Below are 23598 nucleotides of genomic sequence, written 5' to 3' on the forward strand. Positions count from 1 at the left end.
GCAGGTGTAACTCGTGCCTACCGGGATGCTGCGTGAGTGCGTAATTTATGAATGAACTGAAATGCAGGCCTAATCGTATGCAAATTATCCAGACGCGAGCCCACGTGTCGCGTGCACCCCTGCCCCTTCGCCGCTCTGCCGCCCACCCCGCGAGCGATAGAGAGACGGCGGTGGTGACCAGCATCCCGCATCAGCCGCCAAAAACAATGGCAGCGACTCCTCATCCGCCCACTCCTCTCGGCATCAGGTACGCGCGCCGCATAGTTTGGGCGTGTACTACCATTTATTCCTGAAACAAAACGCGAGTGGCAAAAATAATAGCGGAGCGAGAGAGCGCATCCCCCCACCCCACGGACCCCGTGCGCAATGAGCGCACTCCCTCCGCTCCCCCCCTCTGCCGATGCCGCGATTTATTTCGGGCACATGGAAGCGTGCTAGAGCGAGACCGCGGCGTCGCCGGCGACGTGCCGCTTTTTTTCTCTCACTCCTCTCGCGCTGCAGCCGTGACGCTAAAGTGAAGTGAGCCGCCGGGGCATAACGTAGTGGGAGGTTTGCGCGGTCGGACCGTCGGCCGTAGAGAACCGTACACGATACTGAGTAAGCATCGTCGAGTTTTGCGATCGGAAAATAGGCGAGGGGACAGGGCAGCGGGGGGTCGGGCGCGAAACCGGAAACGGACGGAGCTTTTGAACGCGGCGGGATTCCTTCTCGGCGCGAGATCCCGCCGAGACGCCGCGATCGCTAAACTGCACTTCCGGCGATTTCGCGACGTCGCGCTTCCCGACGGACGATTCCTCGTCACATTTAAAAAATGTAAACAAACACGCCGCATCTCGCGAATCGTCTGGTCGGTCATTCCGCAAACGATTCTAGGCGGCGTCGTGTCTTTCTCGGCGCGATTTTTTTCGGAGTGATAAGAGTGCAGCGGGTTGCAGCCGGGGCGCTGCACCGTCCGCCCCCGCCCCTTCGCCCCGCCCCCACCCGCCCGCGCCCCTTCTTGATGGACACCGTATTGATTTCTATCTGCCTCATTGTTCTGCTTCGATTCGGTGCACTCGATTGCGTCCGTCTCCACTTATTTTCGTTTGATGATTTTTTTTCAAAAATTCGCATTCGGCTCGAAAATGTCAGCGGTTGTTTTTCCGCGTGCTCCCCCGCGAAGCCGTGCGTGTGTCATTGCATTTTCGCGGTAAATACGAAATGTCATCGCGGCGCCAATTAAACCGGATCGCTGATAAATAATTAGCGCCCGCAATATTCGAGCACAGGTGCAAATTTTCAACTCGCTCACATTACTGTCATCTCTTACGCGGGCACAACGTGAAAAAATCATCTCGCTTTAATTCCGAATAACAAACGTAAATGTCCGGTTTACGATTATTGTGAAAGAAACTTCAACGCAGACGGACGTTTTCTATTTTTGGAAAAAGTTTTTTTCGCGCTGTGTGTACGGAAAATTTTTACTATTCAGTGTAAATAATAGTTTGAATCGCAATGTATTAAAACAAACTTTTGCAGTATTAAAAGCTTTTCAGTGTTCCTTGTTAATATAACGCGATATACTTATATTATTGTTCAGTGAATGAAACAAAATCAGTTTTTTTATTTATTTTACACGAAAATTATACTCGTTGCTCTCCGCTACTCTGTCGTAAACAAGAATGATTCACGTTACTTCTTCGCTGAAAACCAAAATAAACTCTGTGTACACCATCCATACGGCCCATTCAGTCTCGTCTCGTCGTTAATTTTAATAACTCTTTTATTTGTCGTATAAATACATATAATATCTTTGCGTGGTCCATGCCTGGGGGACCTGACCGGCCATATTATCGAGACTTATAATATAATACTCCGATATTATATTAATCTAACAGTGAAACTAGTTTACGTATTGCACATACGTCGTGGTTTTGTTCATTGTCTTATTTTAATTTGGCATCCAGACGATATTGAGATTATTTTTTACTCTCGTAATAGTGATGTTTGTTTTTCTACATTTTTTTAATAAGCTTTATCAATTATTTACCTACCAATCACAGTGCTGCAAACAGTGAAAAATTTAACTATGTACTGCAATTTTCAATATCAACAACATTATTACTGTATATATTTAAAACTAAACAAATAATGTAGATACATAGTAAATAATGAATTGCGTTTTGAATAGGTATTGTGATTGTTTAAACTTTGTTATTTAATACGGGATTAGTGTAAAGTGCAGCTTCATACGTTAATAATTATTTTAGATATATATTTATTATATACATATATAAATAATGCATTCGTGAATAATTATAAAAACATTTTAATTTTTTGCACAATCTCGTTGAATTTTTGAGTGCTGCGTGTATTCCCAATAAGCGTGGAGTGCAGAATTAATAGCGTTTTCCAGTTAGTACCGATTTACTCTTATATGAATCACGTAAGCATCTAGTTGTCTAAAAACAATCATCAAATTTACTGATACGTCATACATTTTCATTCCAGTGTTTATATATGTATGCAATAATAATAGTTCCAACCTAATTAGTATTGTTATGCGTACATACCTTTCAATGTTTCGGTTGATTGAGTAAATTAATTATCGGAAACACGGTTGGCAGTTGTCCAGAAATACCAAGCAGTGTACCTCTTAATTCTCTAATTGCATTCTTATCTTCATGTAAGATACCTAATAGGTACATACGCTTACCTGTACTTACACGAAAACAACATTATTTTGTGATTTATTAAGTCGCATTAGACATGTACTTAAACTGTGCATTTTAACTATATGACAAATTAACATATTAGTAAAGTTATCACATCCATTGTAATTTTACAACATAAAAGTTATTAATAATTCAATTGCATTTTGTAGAAGATATATGATATTTTAGATACTTTGTTTAATTAAATAGTACCTATTCATCACGTAAATATTCATACGTTTGATAATTACTTATTTACCTAATTAAAATGATACATTATTTTTTTAATACAATTTCAAAATGATTATCCACGCATTTGATAAAATATACCCATATCTCACAAACATCTTATGATGACGCGTTTTTTTTTTTACCTTTTAATAATATTACGCAAAACTACGGTTTTCCATTTCTTTGCAGAAAGTATCTAAAAATAAAACAAAATTGCTTCAGTATTATGTTGCATTGTTTTCCTTACAGTGGGAATTACGTAATGTTTACCAAGGAAAAACTCACTACAGCAAAATACCTATCGTTGTTTCTTGTCGAAATCTTATTAAAAATATATATTACCTACAAACCTTTCGGCAATCAGTATGAAATCATTAAAATATTCTCAGAATCTAAATTATAATTACCTGATATCGAGTATAGTAGGTATTTAAGATCTTACTTGGGCTAGAAATGGTATTTTACTTGCCAATTTATCTAAGATTTTTTCCCATTGGCGATACAATCCAATTTGAATCTTGAACCACCAATCGAAGAGGTTTCTTTTACTAGAATCGGTTACTATCCATTCTATCAATCTATTCGAATATAAATGCTTTGAAACAACAAAAAAAAACATGTGATACGCGACATTCGACAATAAGATTATTTGATAATATTTGTAATTACCAAACCTTTTTTGTCGTTGTTTATTAATTGTATTATTTTTTTTAATCGTTGCAGATATTTAAGTTTTAAAACAAGTGAAATAACACTGTAGTTATATTCACCAAACATTTAATAGAAGTTAATTTTTTTGTAATATAAAATCTGTGAAAAGAAAAAAGGCAAGATTGTCAAAAAAGATACATATTTTAATAGTTAAAGTTATCTGTCTACCTCCACGAAAATAAAAGATATTATTTCGAATCGACTACAGTAATTTGACTATTGCGTCGTAAATTAAAAGTGATACAATAATTAATACGAATACGGTGCAAAAGACAACAAAAGTGAAATAAGAAGTGCTGAAGAAATACGACTATATTTGCTGAAGAAGAAGGAGCGAGGATATCTCCAAATGGTGCAATCAAAGACTCGACAGATGACATTTTTTATTCTTAGCAAAAGTTTATCAATTTAGTTAAACTGTCGCCTTGGACGGGTTCACAAGTCGCGGTGTCTCCCTCCGTGCAATCAGATATGGCCACCGAACCAGGTAAGATCATCAATCATAATAACTACTCATTACCTACAGTTAAATTTCTTACTTAACCCAAGCAGCCTATTACCATTCGATAATCGATACACATCTATTTTTTTCCTTAACGCATGTGAAAGTTTTATGTAGGTATACCATCATAAATCGTCCGGTGTTTGAATTTAGAACTAAGATCATCACACTATAAAAAGTATTGAATCATGTTATGTCAAATGTTAGCATGCCCTCTAGCATGCCCATTATCTTGCCCATTAGCCCTCACCCATCAGACAATTTATACTGGTGGATATCACCTCGCCTGGAAAATTCACATAGCAATAATTTTATTATTAATCAGTCTAATCATATACTTACCTAATAGATTTACAACCATTTCTCATTTAAAAAATAAATTTAAAAAATACCTCCGCAAGAGGCGGCCAATACATCGGATTCTACACTCATTGAAACAAAACTTCTACCAGTCTAACGCTCTAAACGCTTAGTGACTAACTGGGGAAATGTATAAGAACAAGAGTTATAAACCCCTGTTTCCGTTCTAAAAATTATGGATTGGATTTGGATTCGATTGGTAAGGGGACACAAAGATAATGGAAAGTGCTGTACCTTATGTGTGTGGTTGTAAGAAGGTATGATTCCCAAGTGTGGAGAAATATTGACATCAACATTTACGTCTGTGTTGCATTAAAGTTTCTCATATAAACGCAATGTGTGCATTCAATGTTAGTAATATTATTTGAACACATTCAGGGGACTTGATATTTTTTCATTAATGGCTTGTCCCATTATTAAGTCATAAACCTAAACTGCAGTCAAAGTCTTGGTCTATCTAATGATTAGATTCTAATCTGTTCCGTGATTGGTATCCATTCTCACAGCCCAATGGCATTACTGTAAATATAACTTATTTTGTTGTCGGATGAAAATAATAAAAACTCTGGCACAATATATATTGTCAAATATAAACATAACAAAAGTTAATATTTTCATCTGCTGAAATTTACATTAATTGATAGTACATACCTATACGATAATATTAAATTATAAAAAGCTGCCGTGGACACCTGAGAACGTGGCGACGAAAAGCGGTTAGATTTGAATGCCACTGATCAATACCTACATATGGAGTATAAAATAATTGTCAATATAATCGACTCTTGACTTTAAGTCAAAGTTAAAGTAAACTTCATGCACATTTCGTTTGTCATTGTCATGACTTAAAGCTTATCCAGATTAGCTTTAAAAGTCAAGTAGGTAAATAGGTATAACTAGATAACTAGAATATCTCGGGGAAAATGCATTAAAATGATTTGTTACCATTCCTATTTGACACTGTAATGGTGACGAGATCCTTTGGAAAACCTAAATACCTATTATGAGTAATGTTAACAGTTATAATTTGTTTTGGTTTTGTATTAATAATAATTGTAGTTATTAGTTAATCCAGAAGGACTCGCCACCCTATCGGGTATTATCGAGTTGATTTTTAAGAATACGTAAACGTGTGACAAGTCTACGTCGTATAACTCACAATAACATCAATATAAAGCTCACTTCAAAGACGTCGATAAAAACATTCATATATGCAGGTAGAGCTTTTATTTATAGCGATTGAAGGCTATAGCTGCAAGCCCTTTTGCATTGCATACATTTTCATAATTTTATTCATTTATACTCTGATTTATTTACTAAAAAAACTTCGCCTTGCAATAATGCTACAAGTAAGAGTATAAAAGCACTTTGTAGATATAAAATAAGCTACCAGTAATCATTATTTACAATGTAGACGAAGAATCACGTAAACTCGTAATCAATTATTAAAATGCACGTTGTTAGTAACCAAAGCTTTTGTCAACATCACATCGCCATTATTGTTTACAAACAACGATTCAGTGCTACTAACACAGATAGTCTATTTTTTTATTTTTTGTATAATGCAAATATACTCAACATTTAATTGAATCGCCATTGTATATGTTGTTTAGATCTGTTAGAACCCCCATTTTTTAATGGTTCAGTTCCATCAAATGCAAAGTAGGAACTTCGGTTACGGGTCTTTAAAAAACCAATATACCTACTACTTGCCTTCTTATATCTAGCTCCTTAGTTAAAAGTGTAGTAAGGGCCCAAAAAGTACGTGTCTACTATTAATTCTACCAGGTGGAGCACATGGACACCACAATTTGTGGGTATTTACTATTTAATCACATTATTAAAAACTTTCGGAATGCGGAGATAGCATATTAGTATAATATAATAGAATAGTGGACCTTCGAAAGTCTGACATTTCGGGGTTTTCATAATTCGGAATCAAGGGTTCCACCTCCAAAATAATTAAGGGCTTCTTAGGATTCGGTTCTGGTGCCATTTCCAGCTCTGGTTGGATTATTCAAAAAGTTAGTTCTTATTTACCTATTACTCCTTTTACTATGTTTACATAATCTCTTCTCGCTATACCTACTGATAAAACATGTTCCTATATAAATTTTATAAAAATTACATAGGTCATCAAGAAGAATAATTAATAAGTAATAAATTAAGTGTCGAAAACTCAACGATATATACAGGAATACCACCTACCTAATACATAAATTTCAATCCAAAAACTTGATTTACCAATAGGTATTTGTTACTTATATATAATTTTCGGAGAATAATAAAACATACATAAGCGTACACAGTTGACAAAAAATAAATCAAAAGTAAACAATAACGCAGCTCAAACGTAACAATCAAAACTCTACACAAACATTGTACCATTTTGTTGTACATTTATAAACAAAAGCAGGGCAAAAATATGCCAAACCATTGAAATTGAAATACAATAATACTTTCGTATACCTACCGACATAAGATATTATGTTCCTACTTTTTGACAAGAGAGACAACAATAAAGATGATAAAATTTACCAGTAGGTACCTACCTAATTAACCTATGTTTTTTTGTTGTAGGTATTTTAATTGTGGAGTGGCAATCAACGTTTAGGTATCCACACGTTTCCAAAGAAGCTTTACTTGCATTCGGCGACATACCTATGTGAACTGAACTCAATATTATAACATTCAAAACATTACATTTAATCACACCTTTAGCTTTCCTAACTTTAATTCAATACTGCTTTAATATAATATTATACATAATATGTTACTATACCAACTAGTTACCTGCGATTACCTAAGTACGTATAGTCTTGGCGTAACCTAGGGACCGTAAAATGAGCAGGTGTGTGTATTGGTGTGCTTTACTTGTTTACAGGGAAATTTCATAGACACACTGCAACTATAAATCAATAAATTTAATAAGACACGGCGGTCTATCTCAAGTGACGATATTTTGCCTAATTTAATATTTGGTATTTGACTAATACGAGAAACTATTGAGATCCTAATTTATATTATTAGTAGGTAGATAATATAAAGATATTGTCTCACGACCTTAGATTAAGTTAAATAAACAGATGGAATATTTATATACTGCAAATACCAGTATGCCAGATTTTAAACTAATTCCAACATAAAACAATGATTAACACATTCTTGCTTAATATTTTATTTTTTTCAAAAGCGACGAACCGTCATACGACCATGCCGATGGCATGGTAAAAGTGACAACATTTTCAATCGTATCGTTTGATCAATAAATAGGAATACGATGTAGATATTGTCTTGTCATTTTTACGCATGACCAACGCTAAACTTTTTTCACAACATTACAATAATCAGTAATATCAACATTATGGATACTAAGCTCGATTCAATAAAGATATAAAAAAGGCTTTTAAGTTATTCCTACACATTTTGATTTTCTAGAAAATTCGGTTTTTAAATTAATTTAAAAATAAATTAAAACTGAATTAAATTCTAAACTCTCTAGAGGGCTTATTAACCTACCTACATATTAATGATTATAATTACCGGAAATAATGTTTTAATATGATTAAAGCCTTCAATGAATGCACAGTTTTTATTCGAAGCTTTTAAATTAAAAAAAATATATTTTTATTTTTAATAATATAGGTAGCTATTTATTAAGAGTTTAAATTGTAAAATCAGTAAATTGTATCAAATTACATGCTTCGTATACTGTTGCAGTGTCAGTGGATTTCGCCCCAAAGATCTGGTATATATTTCTACAAAATACCTATTTGGAGTACCTACATACGTACATTAAATTGAACATTCGGTATGCCTATATATATTTAGTAGAATGCGTTATTTAGTATCTATATTATAGAGTATAGAATACTGCAAAAATGTGTTATATTGTCAACAAAATTGCGTTTACCGTTTACGGAAATATGGCGTAGTAAACAAGAATACCAAAATACACATGATCGAAAAAATGTTTAGATGTGTTGAATCTGCCCTTTATTTTTGTTTTAAAAAAAATGGTAAACAAATGATTGGCGAATGAAACCTCACTTTTGCAATCGTAACTAATCCTAAGGAGAATTTTGTATAGCATAAATAAAGTAACGAATACCTACGTAAGAATACGAGCGATGGAAATAGCTTGATACGAACTAAATGCGAAGTCTAGATACAGAATGAGTTTTGAGAAAATATGTCGCGCAATACTTAACCAACTACTTTATTTGGTACAGTTCGGTTATGAGGAATACAACGGAAAACACATTTTGAAAATACCTGATATACTGGATTATTTGTTAGTTTGGGCTAGATTAGGTTAGGTTTGGTTAGGTTAGCCCAACAAATAATCGGCCATTTTCAAAACGTGTTTGCCGCTGTATTCCTCGTAACCGAACTGTACCCTTTATTTATATATACAAATGTAAGACATATTTATACAGTCCATGTACCTAATTTCAAATGAAATTTGTCTACTTTTCTCCATTCGACCGCGTTTTATACAGCTTGTCTACTAGTTGCGAAATGATTTGTCTAGGTAAGAATACACGATTTCAAAAATGATTCTTCGTTTTCTAAATACAAACTAATCATCAATCAATTTATTATCTTTATTTTTATACTGCGTTAAATTAAATTTTCATTGGAATGCATACTTTTCGATCTTTCTATCGTGATCGGTAACACACTTGGCTTGTTCCCAGCCGGCATACCTCAGTAAAATCACAATACATATTGTACATACGTATATATCATTGTCTACGCTGTAACCAATGTAACCGGTACTGAAGTATTATTGAAAATAAATTACCCCACTTCTCTCTGCAAACATCCGTTGTTATCAATATGTCGCCGAAGGAGAACACAGTAAGACAATAAAAAGGTACCGAGGACTTAAAGCTCCTTCTGTCCATTCGAGTTGACAAAACCAATACCAAAAAATCATTTTTTTTAAATGCTCATATCATTCACTCTGTAGTGAATGTAGTAATTTACATTTAGTATAATAATTTTTGATTACTTTTAGTGGGCATTATTTTGACTAGGTATTGATATTTCGGGTTAATGTCTTTGCAATTGTATGTATTATCAATTTCTCATATTATTAAACAATACACTTTAATTCGAGTGCTTAAAGTCAGACAACGTTATCTACAAAAAAGTGTTTTTTTTTTTTTTTTTGAGATAACGTTATTTTACATTTATGGCTACATGATAGTCAAACAACGTTATGTCAATCTTTTCTAATTTCTTATTAAATCGTCAGTAAAGTTTAACGCTAACTACATAAGTTACCCTTATTTTCATATTTTTTTAAAACTATCCCTATAAATTTTAACATCATCATAAGCAAGATAAATGTACAATACACAATAAATTATAAAATATTAACATTAGGTTTTAAATAAACATTTTCCTTGTTTAGTTACAAGAATCTAAAATAACGATTTTTGGCTCTCCTGTAAAGTTGCACTTTTGTAGATAGTGTTGTTTGACACTAAGCCCTCGAATTGTACATACATATGCATTGCTACGAAGTGTATAAAATGTATAACTCTATAATAATGTGTGTATAGTATATGGAACTTATTACAATCGTTTTGTTTTCGCGTGAGTATAGCTATAGACCAGTCGTGCATATAAAATATTTGAAAAAGGGCCAATTTGGTGTTGAACAATAATGACATGTTATACTAGACGAGACATACATTTTATTATCTTAAATTTATTAGTTGCATATTATTGATGATGTAGTACCTGTATGTACTTGTTATTTTGGGCCGCAACAAATGCCATTTAGGGCCGCAGTTTTGTGCATCACTGCTATAGACGAACCCGCGTCCCATATCATCTGCGTCTTATAACGAAATTATTAAAATCACAAATAAAATTCTATTCACGTAAACTCTTCGTATTTAAATTTAGATGCTTTTTATTTTTAATGTGGACACTAATTATTAAACAGGATTATTCAGCTATGACATAATAAACAAATCAACCCACAACATATTGTTATAAATTGTAATAATACTTATTTTAAGTATGCACTACGCAATGGGTAAATTCTTATTTCAAAAATCTCTTGTGTGAAATATTTCGCGCAAATATTTCACCGTATGGATCGTCCGCTGTGTGTTGTTTACTACGAAATCGATGCGATATTTTTTCATCGTAAGCCGTAAACGTACATACATATTATACATAACGGTAGCTAGGTACATAGTAAGGTACATACCTACTCATACGTACTACAAGTACAATATTTGGGCAAATGTTGTTAGTAAGCTTTTCTTTGAAATCATGAATGAAAGCGGTTGGGTTTTCCGATATTATGTTCATGTTGGAAGGTTGTAGTAATGTCAGGTCGTTCATTCTTGTTTATTACTCATTGTTATTAATAATATTATATATTACGTTCATGTTAAATAACATTATATTAATTATTACATTAGGTAAGTAGTAAGTATCTACTATTTTAACATTAATGTATGCAAATTCTCTGTAAATGTATAAAAGTAGTTAAATATTTATTCCGTATGATTACAGATAAACGAAAACGAATAAATGTTAAATAATAATTTAATAGTAACGGATCATCCATATCATCCGGATCGTCCAAAAGTTACCATTTTACCGAATAGGGGGGGGGGGTTATAAACAGGGGATTTGGCAGGGAAATGTCATAATTAAATAACGAATAGGTACATATACATTACATTTTAGTCTTTCTCGCGAAAAGTAATTCACGAAAGAATACATTATGTGTGGCAATTAAACACTGGACGACTTAATTTCACAACTAAAAGTTTTTCCTTAACATTCAAAACCAGTGAATAACATTTTCTGATTATTTAAAATTTTTCTTGCTTTTTCTTTGTGGTATTATATTATTAAGGATTTTCACGTGTAATTTTAATAGTAGTAGGTACATATTACTAGTAGGTTGGTATTATTATAATATTAAGACTGTCCCAACAAACCACTATTATATTACTACTATTATAAATTAATATTGTCTCCGCGGACTACCAAACGACCATGTGCACGGGTTGGGGATTGATGATTTCAATTTAAAGTTTAATAAATAAAGAAAGGTTACATAATAGGTATTCCTTCCATATGCTAATATCCACATTTATTCGTTTTTACCTATTACAATATTTGCACTTGACAGTGTTTCTCAATCTTGCAACATGCACGTATAACTTTAAACTTTTAGAGGCGTAGATTCTACCGGTGTATGTATGTAGGTACATCCTTTGCCAAAATAAATACGAGTATTGTGCAAGTATTATACAATTCGATGATTAATCTTATCCAATTGTTTTGTTAAAATATTATTAAAAAAATATATTAAAAATCCGTGTATGGCGTGAATTAGCTTAATTATTTAGCGTAATTAAGTCTAAAAATGTGAATTCTCACGGCAGCTATATGTATCTGGGTGTTTTAAAATTATACTTAGTAAAATGTTTGTAAATTTTCAACAAACTAAAATTTCAAAACATTTCTGATTTACTACAGAAAACCAACCTTCCAAATAGCTGACCTGAAAATTCACGTGTTTAGACTTATCAACATATTCACGCCATACACGGAAATTATATTTGTAAATATTTTGAATATAGAAACAAAATTCTAGTACCAACGCATACAAATAGGTATGTAATACAATACAGTTACAGAACTTATTGTGATCATAAATTATTATGTTAGTGCAGCGGATATCCAATTCGAAGTTTTTGATCGGCAAAAATGGATTCTACCGACTCTACGTCAATAATTCGATTTTCTTTTTGTCGAAAGTGTTTTGTCACCGAAAGTTAAAGTCAGCTTTATTTGTGTAACGTAAGTAACAGATAAAGAAAATATATACAGTTTAGGAAATATTGGAATAGAATAATCTATATAGGTATACATCAGTCACCGTTAATGTTTAATATAATTATTGACCAATTACAATTGCATACACTTAAATGATTCATAAACAATATTGGTGGTTACGTGAAGTATCTGCCTGCTACTCAGAAATTTCATTAATTTAATGAAGAAGGTTCACAATACTTTGTATGAGCTAAGATCATAATGTTACTAGCAATAATAATTAATGAGTAGGTACACACCTACGTCATGAGTCATACTCATGACACAATACATATCTATTAACATACTAGTTCCAATAATTCCAATAATACACAATACTATTATTCCGTATTCGAATTTAAACATACCAGTTACTATGATGCATAATTATTAAGTAGTGTATCTATACAATTTTGTAATGAATCATTTTTGACCATAGGTCGCATGTACCTACATAGACTTATCTATCTCCCTCATACCTACTGATCACGACATATTTTCTTAGTCATAATTATTATGTATCTAAATACAAATTATTCATTCATTTATCTTGTTAATGTAATTAATGTATGTCTACCATTAATTAGACGTACAAAGAGGCTTAGAATAATTTAAATATTTCAAAAAAATGATAGACAAGAATTATTTTATTAAAAAAATTTACTTCATTTGAATTCGTAATTATTGTAAAATAGCCATGATAGGTTTCAAATTTAATTTAAAAGCATTGGGCTTATTTACAAATACGTTGTCCATCTATCCGACGTGCGTGTTATAATTTAATGTATGTACCTACGTTTATATTAATTGAATCATTTAATTGCTCCTCTAGCAGGAATCTTTTTTGTAGTTAGTTAAAATATTATAATAATAAGGAATGTGTACTATTAAATATTTGTAGTACGTACTATTATAATTATAGTCTACGTATGTATCGTAGTCGAAATCACACATTTTTATTTAGTATAAAAAATATACCTATCTAGCTTACCTAAATATTGTTTATGTTCGACCATAAAGTAAATATTATTATTTATGAAAGAGTTCTTTTAGCTGCAATAATTTCAATTATTTTTTTTCTATGGAAATTCAAAATAAGAACATTTAAAATGACAGCATAAATAAAAACAAAAGAGTAAAATTAAATATACGACTGTTAAAAGGAAAAACAACGTAACCCACCCACACAAATCAAAATTCACAGGAGGCACAAAAACGTTTTCATTCAAAGTTAAAATATACATTATAGGTACTTACATAAACCTTAAGTGCATGAAAATAATTATTTAGGTATTTTATGTTCCCAATCTGAGGTAATAAAAAGCAATAAAAATTAAGGTTGTCTTTTACCCACTTCACTCCCTTCTTTAAAAAAAAAATATAAGCTATATTTAGTATATTTGGATAATAATTCGGTATTCACAACTAAAATCCTTTGGACATAGCATGTATTTAGTCGTTTTCAATGTTTCCAATAAAACCTATTTTGAAAAAACTGAAAGTTAACTCCCTTTTCCTTTCTACAGTCGAATTATAATATTATGTCGAAAATGCGAAATATTCTATAGAATACGACAGCGGCGCAAAAATAGCTTTCCATGCCGAAAGATTGATGATTGGTTGGTTGTAATAAAACTATTTATTTATTGGTATGGTGAAATGACTACCTGTGATGGTTTGTTGATGATAATGATAGTAATAATAATACATGTAATTGTTTTGTTGTCCGCAGGCCCTTCGGAGCAGCAGTACTCGCTGCGATGGAACGACTTCCACTCGGCGATTCTGTCGTCGTTCCGCCATCTACGGGACGAAGAGGACTTCGTGGACGTGACGTTGGCCTGCGACGGATGCTCCTTCAACGCGCACAAGGTCGTCCTGTCCGCCTGCAGTCCATACTTCAGGAAACTCCTGAAAGCCAACCCGTGCCAGCACCCCATAGTAATTCTTCGCGATATACAGCAGAAAGATATGGAAAGTTTACTAAGGTTAGCTACTTTTACTAAAACAATAAAATTCAAACAAAAACACGCATATAAAGCCGTGCTTAGTCAGGCTAAACCAAGAATATTAGCGGAGTACAACTAAATTACGTTGTCTATGTACATATTATATGAATATAAACATAATCATTCTCATCTGATCTTTAAGATTCATATGACACGTAAACCGAATGTGGTATCAATGTTTTGCAAGCAAGAGTACTGTTCAACAAGATCTTCTTGGCTACGTGTTAAAACTGTGAACTAACAAGCTCCTCCCATTTTTTACCGCGCTACGATTATAGCGCCTTCCGGTTAGCGACGACTTGTCCACGTGTTAAAACTGTGAACTAACAAGCTCCTCATACTTTTAACCACACTAGCGACTTCCAGATATTTCCTAGATCTTCTTTTCGGACAGTAGGTGTAGAATGCACTTGGATGAAAGTGGAAAAAATTATCCGCAAAATCACATTTAAAAAAAAAATATTTTATGCAATTCAATTGTACATGGCTATCTAAATTTTACCGCCCACGGTGGAGTAGTGGCAGAGATTTGCCTGTGAAGCCGCGGGTCCGAATTCTGCTCTGGCAAAATTCACGTTTTTCACATGTGTGAAATCCAGAGCAAAAATCCAAAGTCGGGCGAATTGCTAACAACTTTACTATTCTTCGTTAAAAAAAATGTATATTTGAAGGGACCGTAGTGATACTAGACACATCTAGCGACAGAATACGAACTATGCATTTTAATTTAATTTACAGTTAGTTGAAGGCTTTCATCTTATTATTACAATAATTTAATTTGTTTTCTCGAATGTATCAATGTATCATAGAGATTTTTTAATAATTCATAGTTTTAATGTATTTTTTAATTGATTGAAAAAAAATCTACATACTTACTAAAAATGTGTACAACATGAAATTCTTTTTATTTATATCGAATCGAGCTTCGGTATTGTGACCCTCTTTCAAACACTTTAACATTATTAAAATATTTCGTTACTTTCATTTATGACCATACATTTTGAATTTCATTAATAATAAATCATCAAGATGTATGAAAACATATTAAATTTAATTTTAGGTTTATGTACAATGGCGAGGTTCACATAGGACAAGAGCAGCTCGGAGATTTCCTCAAAGCCGCTCAGATGCTTCAAGTACGGGGCCTGGCTGACGTCCCTACACCCGGAGTGCCCATCAACAACATTGATCACAAAGTTTCACCTGTAAGTTGTTTACTCTGACTATATTTACCTCATATTCACATCTCTATGAAACGGCGTAGGTACCTACCCTAAAGAATCTCACGTCAAAGGGATTGAGGCAAAGGTAGGGTTATCTAAAGCAAAACCTTAACCTTCTGTATTTATGTGCTTATATAGTTGGGGATCAATACATTGGATTGACTGTGACACCTTTTTGCGATCCTAAATAAATCTTTTTGTTTGTATATTGTTTAAAAGCCAGACAATGCAATGTACCTAAAGGATAAGAGGGGTGGAAAACAGTAGATACTTAACACCTATGTAGATACTACTATAAAGTTTTGTTTAGTCTTGTATTCTTCTAGATTCTAGAATCTAGATTATTTGGTGTATTTATAACATCTGCATACATACACAATATACTATAAAATCAATAAACTTAATATAACATGTATGTAAGGGCATATTTTATTAAACTTGCTTATTAAAATCAATGATTTTTTTAAATGCGTTTCAATAAAGCATTTTTCTGCTAATCCAGGAACATACATATCATGAGAAGTGCGTCGCCATTTGAGGTGGCTGTAAAAAGGTTTAATTCTCAAGTATGTATCATAATATGCATTTGTCATGTAAACGAAACATGCATTCAATATTGTGATATTTGAGAACATCCAGGTGGGCTTTGTAATTCTTACATTTTCAGGCCTGATCGTCATTTGCCATAAATCGAAACGCCTTCCACGGCGACTGTCTTTCACATTTCAATCCTATATATCTGTTCTGTGTGCAAATCTTTTTATTTATTGAAAAAAGTAAAAGGTACTAAATAAAAATAAAACAGGCTTAACATCATAATATATTTGAAATTAATTAACCACAATGGTGCCATCAATTCCAAAGAGTATACTTTAATATTAATGCATTCTGAGTCTAGGTAAAATTAACAGGATTGTGTGTGAACACAGATATTTAACTTTAATAATTCAACATTGTATTTAATTAGTTTTCATGAAATTGTTTGTTTAAATGGCTGTATTTTTTATTAGTGTTGACAGCATACTAAGCGGACGAAACTAGTCCTCACCGTTATTAAATAAGTTCTATGTACTCTGTTTTATTTTTTATTAATAAACCATTTGATGTTTCTGTAAAATGCAAATATATAACATGCATTATCGTAGCGAAATTTCCCGTACTCACTAATCAATATTGTTATTGATTTGAATAATCTTTTATTTACAGTCTTCAACGAGTTTACCGTGGCCAGAAGCTCCTCATTCGGACAGTTCGCGGGAGAGAAGTCGATCTCGAAGAGAGCACGGAGTCCACTCTCCGCCGCCTACTAAACGCACCCGATCTTCAGACCTCTACAATGCACAGTTGAGAAATAGGTTAATATTTTACATTCGCGATTTGTTCTTTGGCAAGCGGGCGCACAGTATTTCCAAGACTCGAGCTTTGCCAATAATTTTGTTTTCTATAATGCTGTCATTCAAATTAGGTAATTAATTTTAACTTTCTATGTTTAATAAATTTTGCAGTTTCCTTGTTAATAATAATTAATCATAGTACCTAAATAATTCAAAAATATCATATGTCGCAATTTGCCACAATGGCAAAAAAGACTCTTTCTAACCAACTAGGTAATTTGTATGTTTCAAAAAAACGTAGATAGTGTTCATGATCGGCATCGTGATACTTGCATACATCCTACCTTTTATATAACATTTTCAAACATTATTTACCTCAATCAACCAATGATATTTAAAAAAATACTTGACTAGATTATAGTACGTACTGGTGGTGGACCTAGGAAGAAATAAAAATAATTTTCACAAACCGTAAATCAATGTAACGCTAATTCCATCAAAATTATTTCTAACTACTTGGGATTTCTACAGCCGAATTTAAGGATTCAATTTTCTTATGTGTTTGCTATTTTTTTTGCAGAGTTGAATCGTTAACAGGACAAAATCATCGAAGTCCAGAACGAGGAATCAACAATGGGCTAGATTTGAGGGATTCATTGTTGGGGCAAGCCTTGGAAGGCACACCCACTTCTCATCCTAATAACAATATGGTAAAAATACTTTATGGAAATAATAGTTAGTATGTTAATTGTGTAAAATCGAGAATTTTATTGGTATGGTAAACTTAATTAACCAGATTATGACAAGTCTAAGCCGGCTCGCACATCACAACTCACCTTGTGTGCCTGACGGCCATAAATCAAAACTTCTGAGACTGCCGGCGAATGTTGCATGCTACAACCTCGCACATCTACCTAGCGGCAAACGTCAAACGCGAAAAAGGAGAAGTCTCTCGTCTGCCATTTTTATTGTGTTGATTGTATGAACAAACGTCAAACGCGGTGACGAGCGATGAGCGAGCAATGACAGTGTAGACAGAGACAGAGACAGAAATGGCCGATTGTGCGGGCTGTGCGCATGCGCGGAGTTGACATTTTTCGAGATCGACATGGCAGGCTTTGGCCAATGCAACTCGAGGCATGTCGCAGGGTCGCAGAGTCGCAGTTGCATCGGCCAATCTGCGAAGCTCCATTTGATAACGTTTGTTTCTTGGTTTACAATGACGTTACATCGACGAATTCGTTGTAAGACGCATACAGCGAGTTCTGATGTGCGAACCCTCTAAGTCAGCCCTGTTCTACTTTATGTATAGTATGATGCGTTATGGTTAATTTGGCATATTCAATTCATTTTACGGACTAAGCTACGTTTTCCTTTTGCACACAGAATTATTGTCTTGTAACTCTACATAGATGCCTACCAAACAATTTACTTAGGTACCTTGAATATCCAGATTTTATTATTATCATCAGAAAAGGCGTTGATGAATGGTGTGGAAAAATGATTATTCTGGACGTAAAAGGGTATCCTTTAGTTTTTTTCAATTACATGGATTTATCAATAATCTAACCAACTGCTAGTGGCGTTATGCCAGACAGGGCTTAAAATGAACTCGAGCGCCGTTCAGGCTGGTGAAATTGGTAAAATTTTCGCTGTCACATGGAAAAAATATTTTGACGTCTGAGCTAGATAGGCCATATAATAACACTTATTTTTATAAAATACACATAAAATTTGATAACTGTGTAAATATCTTCAGAAAATTGACAAGCGCTCCGGTTTGTAAACTTTTCCATTTCGAGCGCTGATGTCAGATAGAGTAAGAAAATATGCTAATTGGCAGGAGAAAATCCTAGATTTTCTTATAATTAAAATAATGCCTAGAAAGTAGCACTTTCATAGTCACAAAGTCAAATTTTAGACTATATTGAAGAAGAATTCATTATTTCGCAAGTAATAAATACATATATCATACAATCAATTACGAAGTTTTAGTGAAGTACAAGAGGTCAAGAGGAAATTGGTACTATAATATTCTAACTTTTAAATGAGAAATTTAAAGCTGTTTTTGTTGTTGAAAAACGCTAGATTTAACGCCATATGCCAGATGCGTATTTCGCAAGCTAGATGTCTATTAAAAAATACTAAATCTGTCAATAAAAACGCTACGTTGGCAACGCTGTATCTACTACCTAGTTTCTAATAATTTATTACTATACAATTTTTTTCATAGTGTTTAATTTGTTTTCAAATAATTTTCTCTTAGAAAATGAATGAAAATTCATTGCAAGCGCATTCGACCGGTGAAGACTCTTCATCGGACGCAGCCATGAGCGATTCTGAAATGGACCTCCCACCTCGACACGCACCCATGACAGCTAAGCAAGAACCGCTCGACTACTGCGGGGAAGATATGGGTATGACCGGCCATAATGGCAGCATGCTAGATCCGCAAAGAAATCCAAACTTTCCAGGGGCACTATTAGGACTTCAAGGTGGTTATTTATTTAACTTTACAATTTTGTATACTATCTAACTTTACACAGATATCACTGAAAAAACAACTATCTAATTTCATTTAATAGAAATTTCCATTCCCAAAAGTTGTCTGTAAATCCAATTTCTTTATATTGAAATGTATGTCTGATTCGCTGTTATTTCGGCAACCATCTAATTTTCTAGATTCATTTTTCAATTCCGTAATAGTGAAATTCCATATAACGAGCATCCGTTAAACAAAAATTAAGTGTAATGATAAATTTATTTGTTAAAGAACACAGATATTAATGTGTATTAATCGGCAATGTAGTTGAGATTATCACCACAGCCTATATTTACAAGAGATGGTTGTTAGTTATTACCGAATTCTTAGGTCATAATACTCAAACACACATTGAAAACATGTGATTTCTATTGAACGTGGGATTCGAACCCGCAACCACAGCTTAATAGATGGATACTCTGACACTACTCCACTCTAATGCTGAAAAAATCTTATATTTAGGTACCTTCAGTAAAAATCATTTTCTATCTTTCTGTAAAAATAATTCCATAGAATGTGCCATCTATTGATATAACTAGGTAACTAAAAAACATCAGCAAAGTTTTAAACCTTTAATAATAGTAATAGTAATAATTTTTCTAATAATATTTGAATTGACATTAATTACCCAATACTTTCATTAAATCTGATGAGATTTTCACATAACGTTGTCGATGAATGATCAGCTGATAACAATTATTTTTGAATAAATTAATAATACGTAATGTATACTGAGCAAAATAGACGTTTGTAATTAATTATCAAGGCAAAGTGAAGTGCTACTAAGAACATCTAGTGACGGAATTACGAAACATACATTTTAATACAATAATTTACTGACAATGTACTGAGATAAATAGAAAATGACACTCGATAAATTTTTTTTTTATTCATTGGAAAAATCAGTATTTTTTTAAAATTGAGTAAAGAATAGGTACATTAAAACTATGTGAATTATTTAAACCCTATTGTACACCCTAGAAAGAAGTTATCAAAATACATTTGAACTTAATAATGATATTCATAAAAAGATGAAAGTCTTCAATGAGCTCGCATTTTCTAACAGCTTTTATTTAAACTTTCATTTTAAATTAAAAAGATATAATGTAAGTTCACTTGGTATACCTAAATAAAAAATACATACATATATTTTTAGATACATAGTGGTTTTTAAAAAAAACTTTTGAATGTAAATTTTCAGTCATTTATATTATACCCAGGGCTTTTTAAAAAAAAAAAAATTTTATGCCAAACAATTTACCTACTGTAAAAACGTCATATATTTGAATAAAGGTATATAGTGATTTCTATGGTACCCACATCCTGAAGCGGGCCCCCTATCTATCACTAAGGATAAGGGAGTGTGATGCTCTATGGTAGCGTTTTTCAAATGGTGTTCGAGGTAAAATTAAAGGTATTCAGTGTATCAACAAACATTAACCATAAAATGCAAAAACATAACCACCTATTTTAAAATGTTAATATGTCCGAAGGAAATTAGCGCCGCAGGCGATTTTTTTACGATTAGAGCAAATTTCTGATGTGCGTTATTTCAATTATCTGGTCGATCCCCCAGGCTAAACAGGCTAAAGCCCTGTCAGCCCTCCCTTTGTGGGGGCCATGGTGATTTCAAAAGTTCCGTCCAATTTTCGTCTGACAAATCGTCTCGATTCCGTTTCTTATAGTTAGAGTCTATGGCCGAATGTCTTCTTCCACTGAGTCACCACCGATCAATGTATTTCGAATGATCGAAGTGTCAAATGTGGTCCGACGAGTTTGATGACCAAAAGTGCCGATACTGTTTTGGTCTTCAACGAGACTCTTATTGGGGTAATAATTAGATTCATTTGCGAAAATTCGCATTCACATTCACTTGAAGAAATGGTACCTTATAGAATTCAATCCACATATCAAACCCGATAGTTTTTAAGGATATATCTTTTCATATAAGATTCAGGAAAATTAACTTGTAATATGTAATCCCGAACAATGTTTCATCTAATTGCTTTTGAAACATTAAAAATACTGTGAAAAAAGGTGCCGGAATGCCGTTCCACCGCGTTACATTATAAAAAAAGCCCTGATTATATCGCATGTTTCATAATTCTGTCACTAGGTGTCTTTAGTAGTACTATACTCTCCTTATGGCGATTGGCTTGTTTTGTTTGCCATTTTGACAAAAACGGGAATCTTCCAAGTACAATTAAAATATTGTAAAATGAAGGAACAGGAATAGAGAAAATGCATTTCATTATTGATTAGAATTATTCCTCATATTTCATTCGTAATATAAAGCGGCCGTTGATGATCATAACAACAGGAAGACCCATAGCCACAACAAAAAAACTTTCAAAAAAGTTGAACATTTCAATACTGCACAATCTATAAATATTCTCATATTTCTCATCTGAGCAAATTTCTCAATAAAACAAGAAGCGTAGAAAAGAGCATGTCCGCAGTAACGTATGCAGTTGAGGTCTGTCAATATTTGCGGGGAATTTAGGTGCCCATGAGCTGTACTGATGAAAATAGTGGCCCATGTTCTGCTTATGTGTAGTACAGATGCCCTTATACTATGAATGTGTAATGCTCAGTTTATCTTCGATAATGTTTTTTCAGTCAAGATATTTCACGTCAAAATTTTAATTGGCAACTCTTTATTTCAAAGGTCTTTTACCGGGACCATCAGGAATGCACGGAACACCAGATAATTTTGGTAAGTTGATTTTGGATATCATTACTTCTATATTCTAGAAAGCATGACAATAAATTGTTTGAAGTTTGTCGAGTCCATAATGTGGCTCCTAAAACATAATATGGGCAATGACGGATTTCACACAATAGTTTTCATGTTTTACTATTTCATTTCTAATGCTTTCGATCTCACACAATAATTAAGTTTTTATTTAACATTTTCTGCATCTTTTCCATTGTTTTATTTTTAACCAAATACCTAACACTTTTGTTGAGAGGTTTTTACGAAAAATTTCAACAGCTGTCGCTGCACAAAAATTGTCATAACTCTCAGAATTAAGAACAAACGAATCTCCCAACAAACTTTGTTATATTGTGTCAAATCCAATCTATGAAAAAATCCTGTTCACTTTGAAGTAAGCGAATAAATGTATTTAACATTTAACCGATACAATACAATAGTCTATCGGGCTTTTCTGAAATCTGAGATACGGAGTCGATAGCCGGACAGTCGTTCGAAAAAGGAGAAAGTGTGAATATGCCCTAACAGGTTGAAATCCGTGAGAAGTTGTGATAATCATGCGGGTGTCCGTCTGCCGCAGGACACGACTGGATGACCGGAGCCTGTAATCCCGTCGGCCAATCGGATCCCAGAACCGCCCCTCAGACTTCCAATGCCATGGCGACGCCCGGCTGGCAACAGTCGCAGCAGCCCGTCGGAGGCGATATCGGAAAAATGCTCTGTGAACAGAACTACGGGAAATATCCAATGGGGCCCGTGTACCATCAGATCAACAGCGGCATGCAGGGAGATATGCAAATGCAGAACCAAGCCAAGCCCAAGTGTCCCGAGTGCGGAAAAGTGTACAGCAATAATAGCAATCTGAAACAGCACATCGTAAACTTACATTCGACACCCAATGAGATATATCGCTGCTCCGTGTGCCAGAAGGGTTTCAAAACCCGACAATACATGCAGATACACTTACTCTCCATGCATGGAGTGCGCCAGAGGAAAACTTATGATTCCAATTCGTCCATGTCACCGCCCGTGTCACAATAAGTCGGTACCTATTGAAAACCTTTCAGATCCGTAAACTCTTTTTGGTAAACAGCTAGATGCATTCCATACCACATGTTATCTATAATGAAAGCTTTCTTATAGCGAAATGGATAAATGCATCAGTCGACCGGTATTTTCTTTTCTAAGATTTGACCAAAACATTTCTCACTTCTTCTCGAGGATTTCCATGAACTGATGGGTGTTGAAAAATATTTAGATTTTATAAACATTATCAACAAAAAAGACTTTTGAAATATCTTTGGAAGATAAAAATAATTAAATAGTCATATTTAATATAATTTCAAATCATAGAAATATTCACCTTTTGAAAATAAAATTTAATAAAAAAAGTAGTAAAATAATCACTTGGCATGTA

At 33.5% G+C, this 23598-nt stretch overlaps 1 protein-coding gene across 3 annotated transcripts in view; it reads left to right on the top strand.

Moving 5' to 3' along the window:
• Window positions 1-531: 531 nt before the first annotated feature.
• ab (BTB/POZ-zinc finger protein abrupt) overlaps window positions 532-23598 on the top strand; it is a 28691-nt gene continuing 5624 nt past the window's right edge. Inside the window, exons 1-8 of one of the 3 annotated variants that reach the window (XM_085955764.1) lie at window positions 532-597; window positions 3648-4122; window positions 14090-14345; window positions 15427-15571; window positions 16796-16932; window positions 17504-17633; window positions 19190-19418; window positions 22134-22181. In XM_085955764.1, the coding sequence (XP_085811890.1) occupies window positions 4107-4122; window positions 14090-14345; window positions 15427-15571; window positions 16796-16932; window positions 17504-17633; window positions 19190-19418; window positions 22134-22181 (961 nt within the window). In that variant the 5' untranslated portion in view covers window positions 532-597; window positions 3648-4106. Of the gene's footprint in view, window positions 598-1469; window positions 1518-3647; window positions 4123-14089; window positions 14346-15426; window positions 15572-16795; window positions 16945-17503; window positions 17634-19189; window positions 19419-22133; window positions 22182-23598 lie in introns of those variants that run through there. The other 2 variants (XM_085955763.1, XM_085955765.1) reach the window with 2 other exon arrangements.

The sequence above is a fragment of the Rhyacophila brunnea genome, unplaced genomic scaffold (genome assembly GCF_057557595.1).
Source record: "Rhyacophila brunnea isolate RB1 unplaced genomic scaffold, BYU_Rbru_1.0 scaffold_5, whole genome shotgun sequence".
Classification (NCBI taxonomy): domain Eukaryota; kingdom Metazoa; phylum Arthropoda; class Insecta; order Trichoptera; family Rhyacophilidae; genus Rhyacophila; species Rhyacophila brunnea.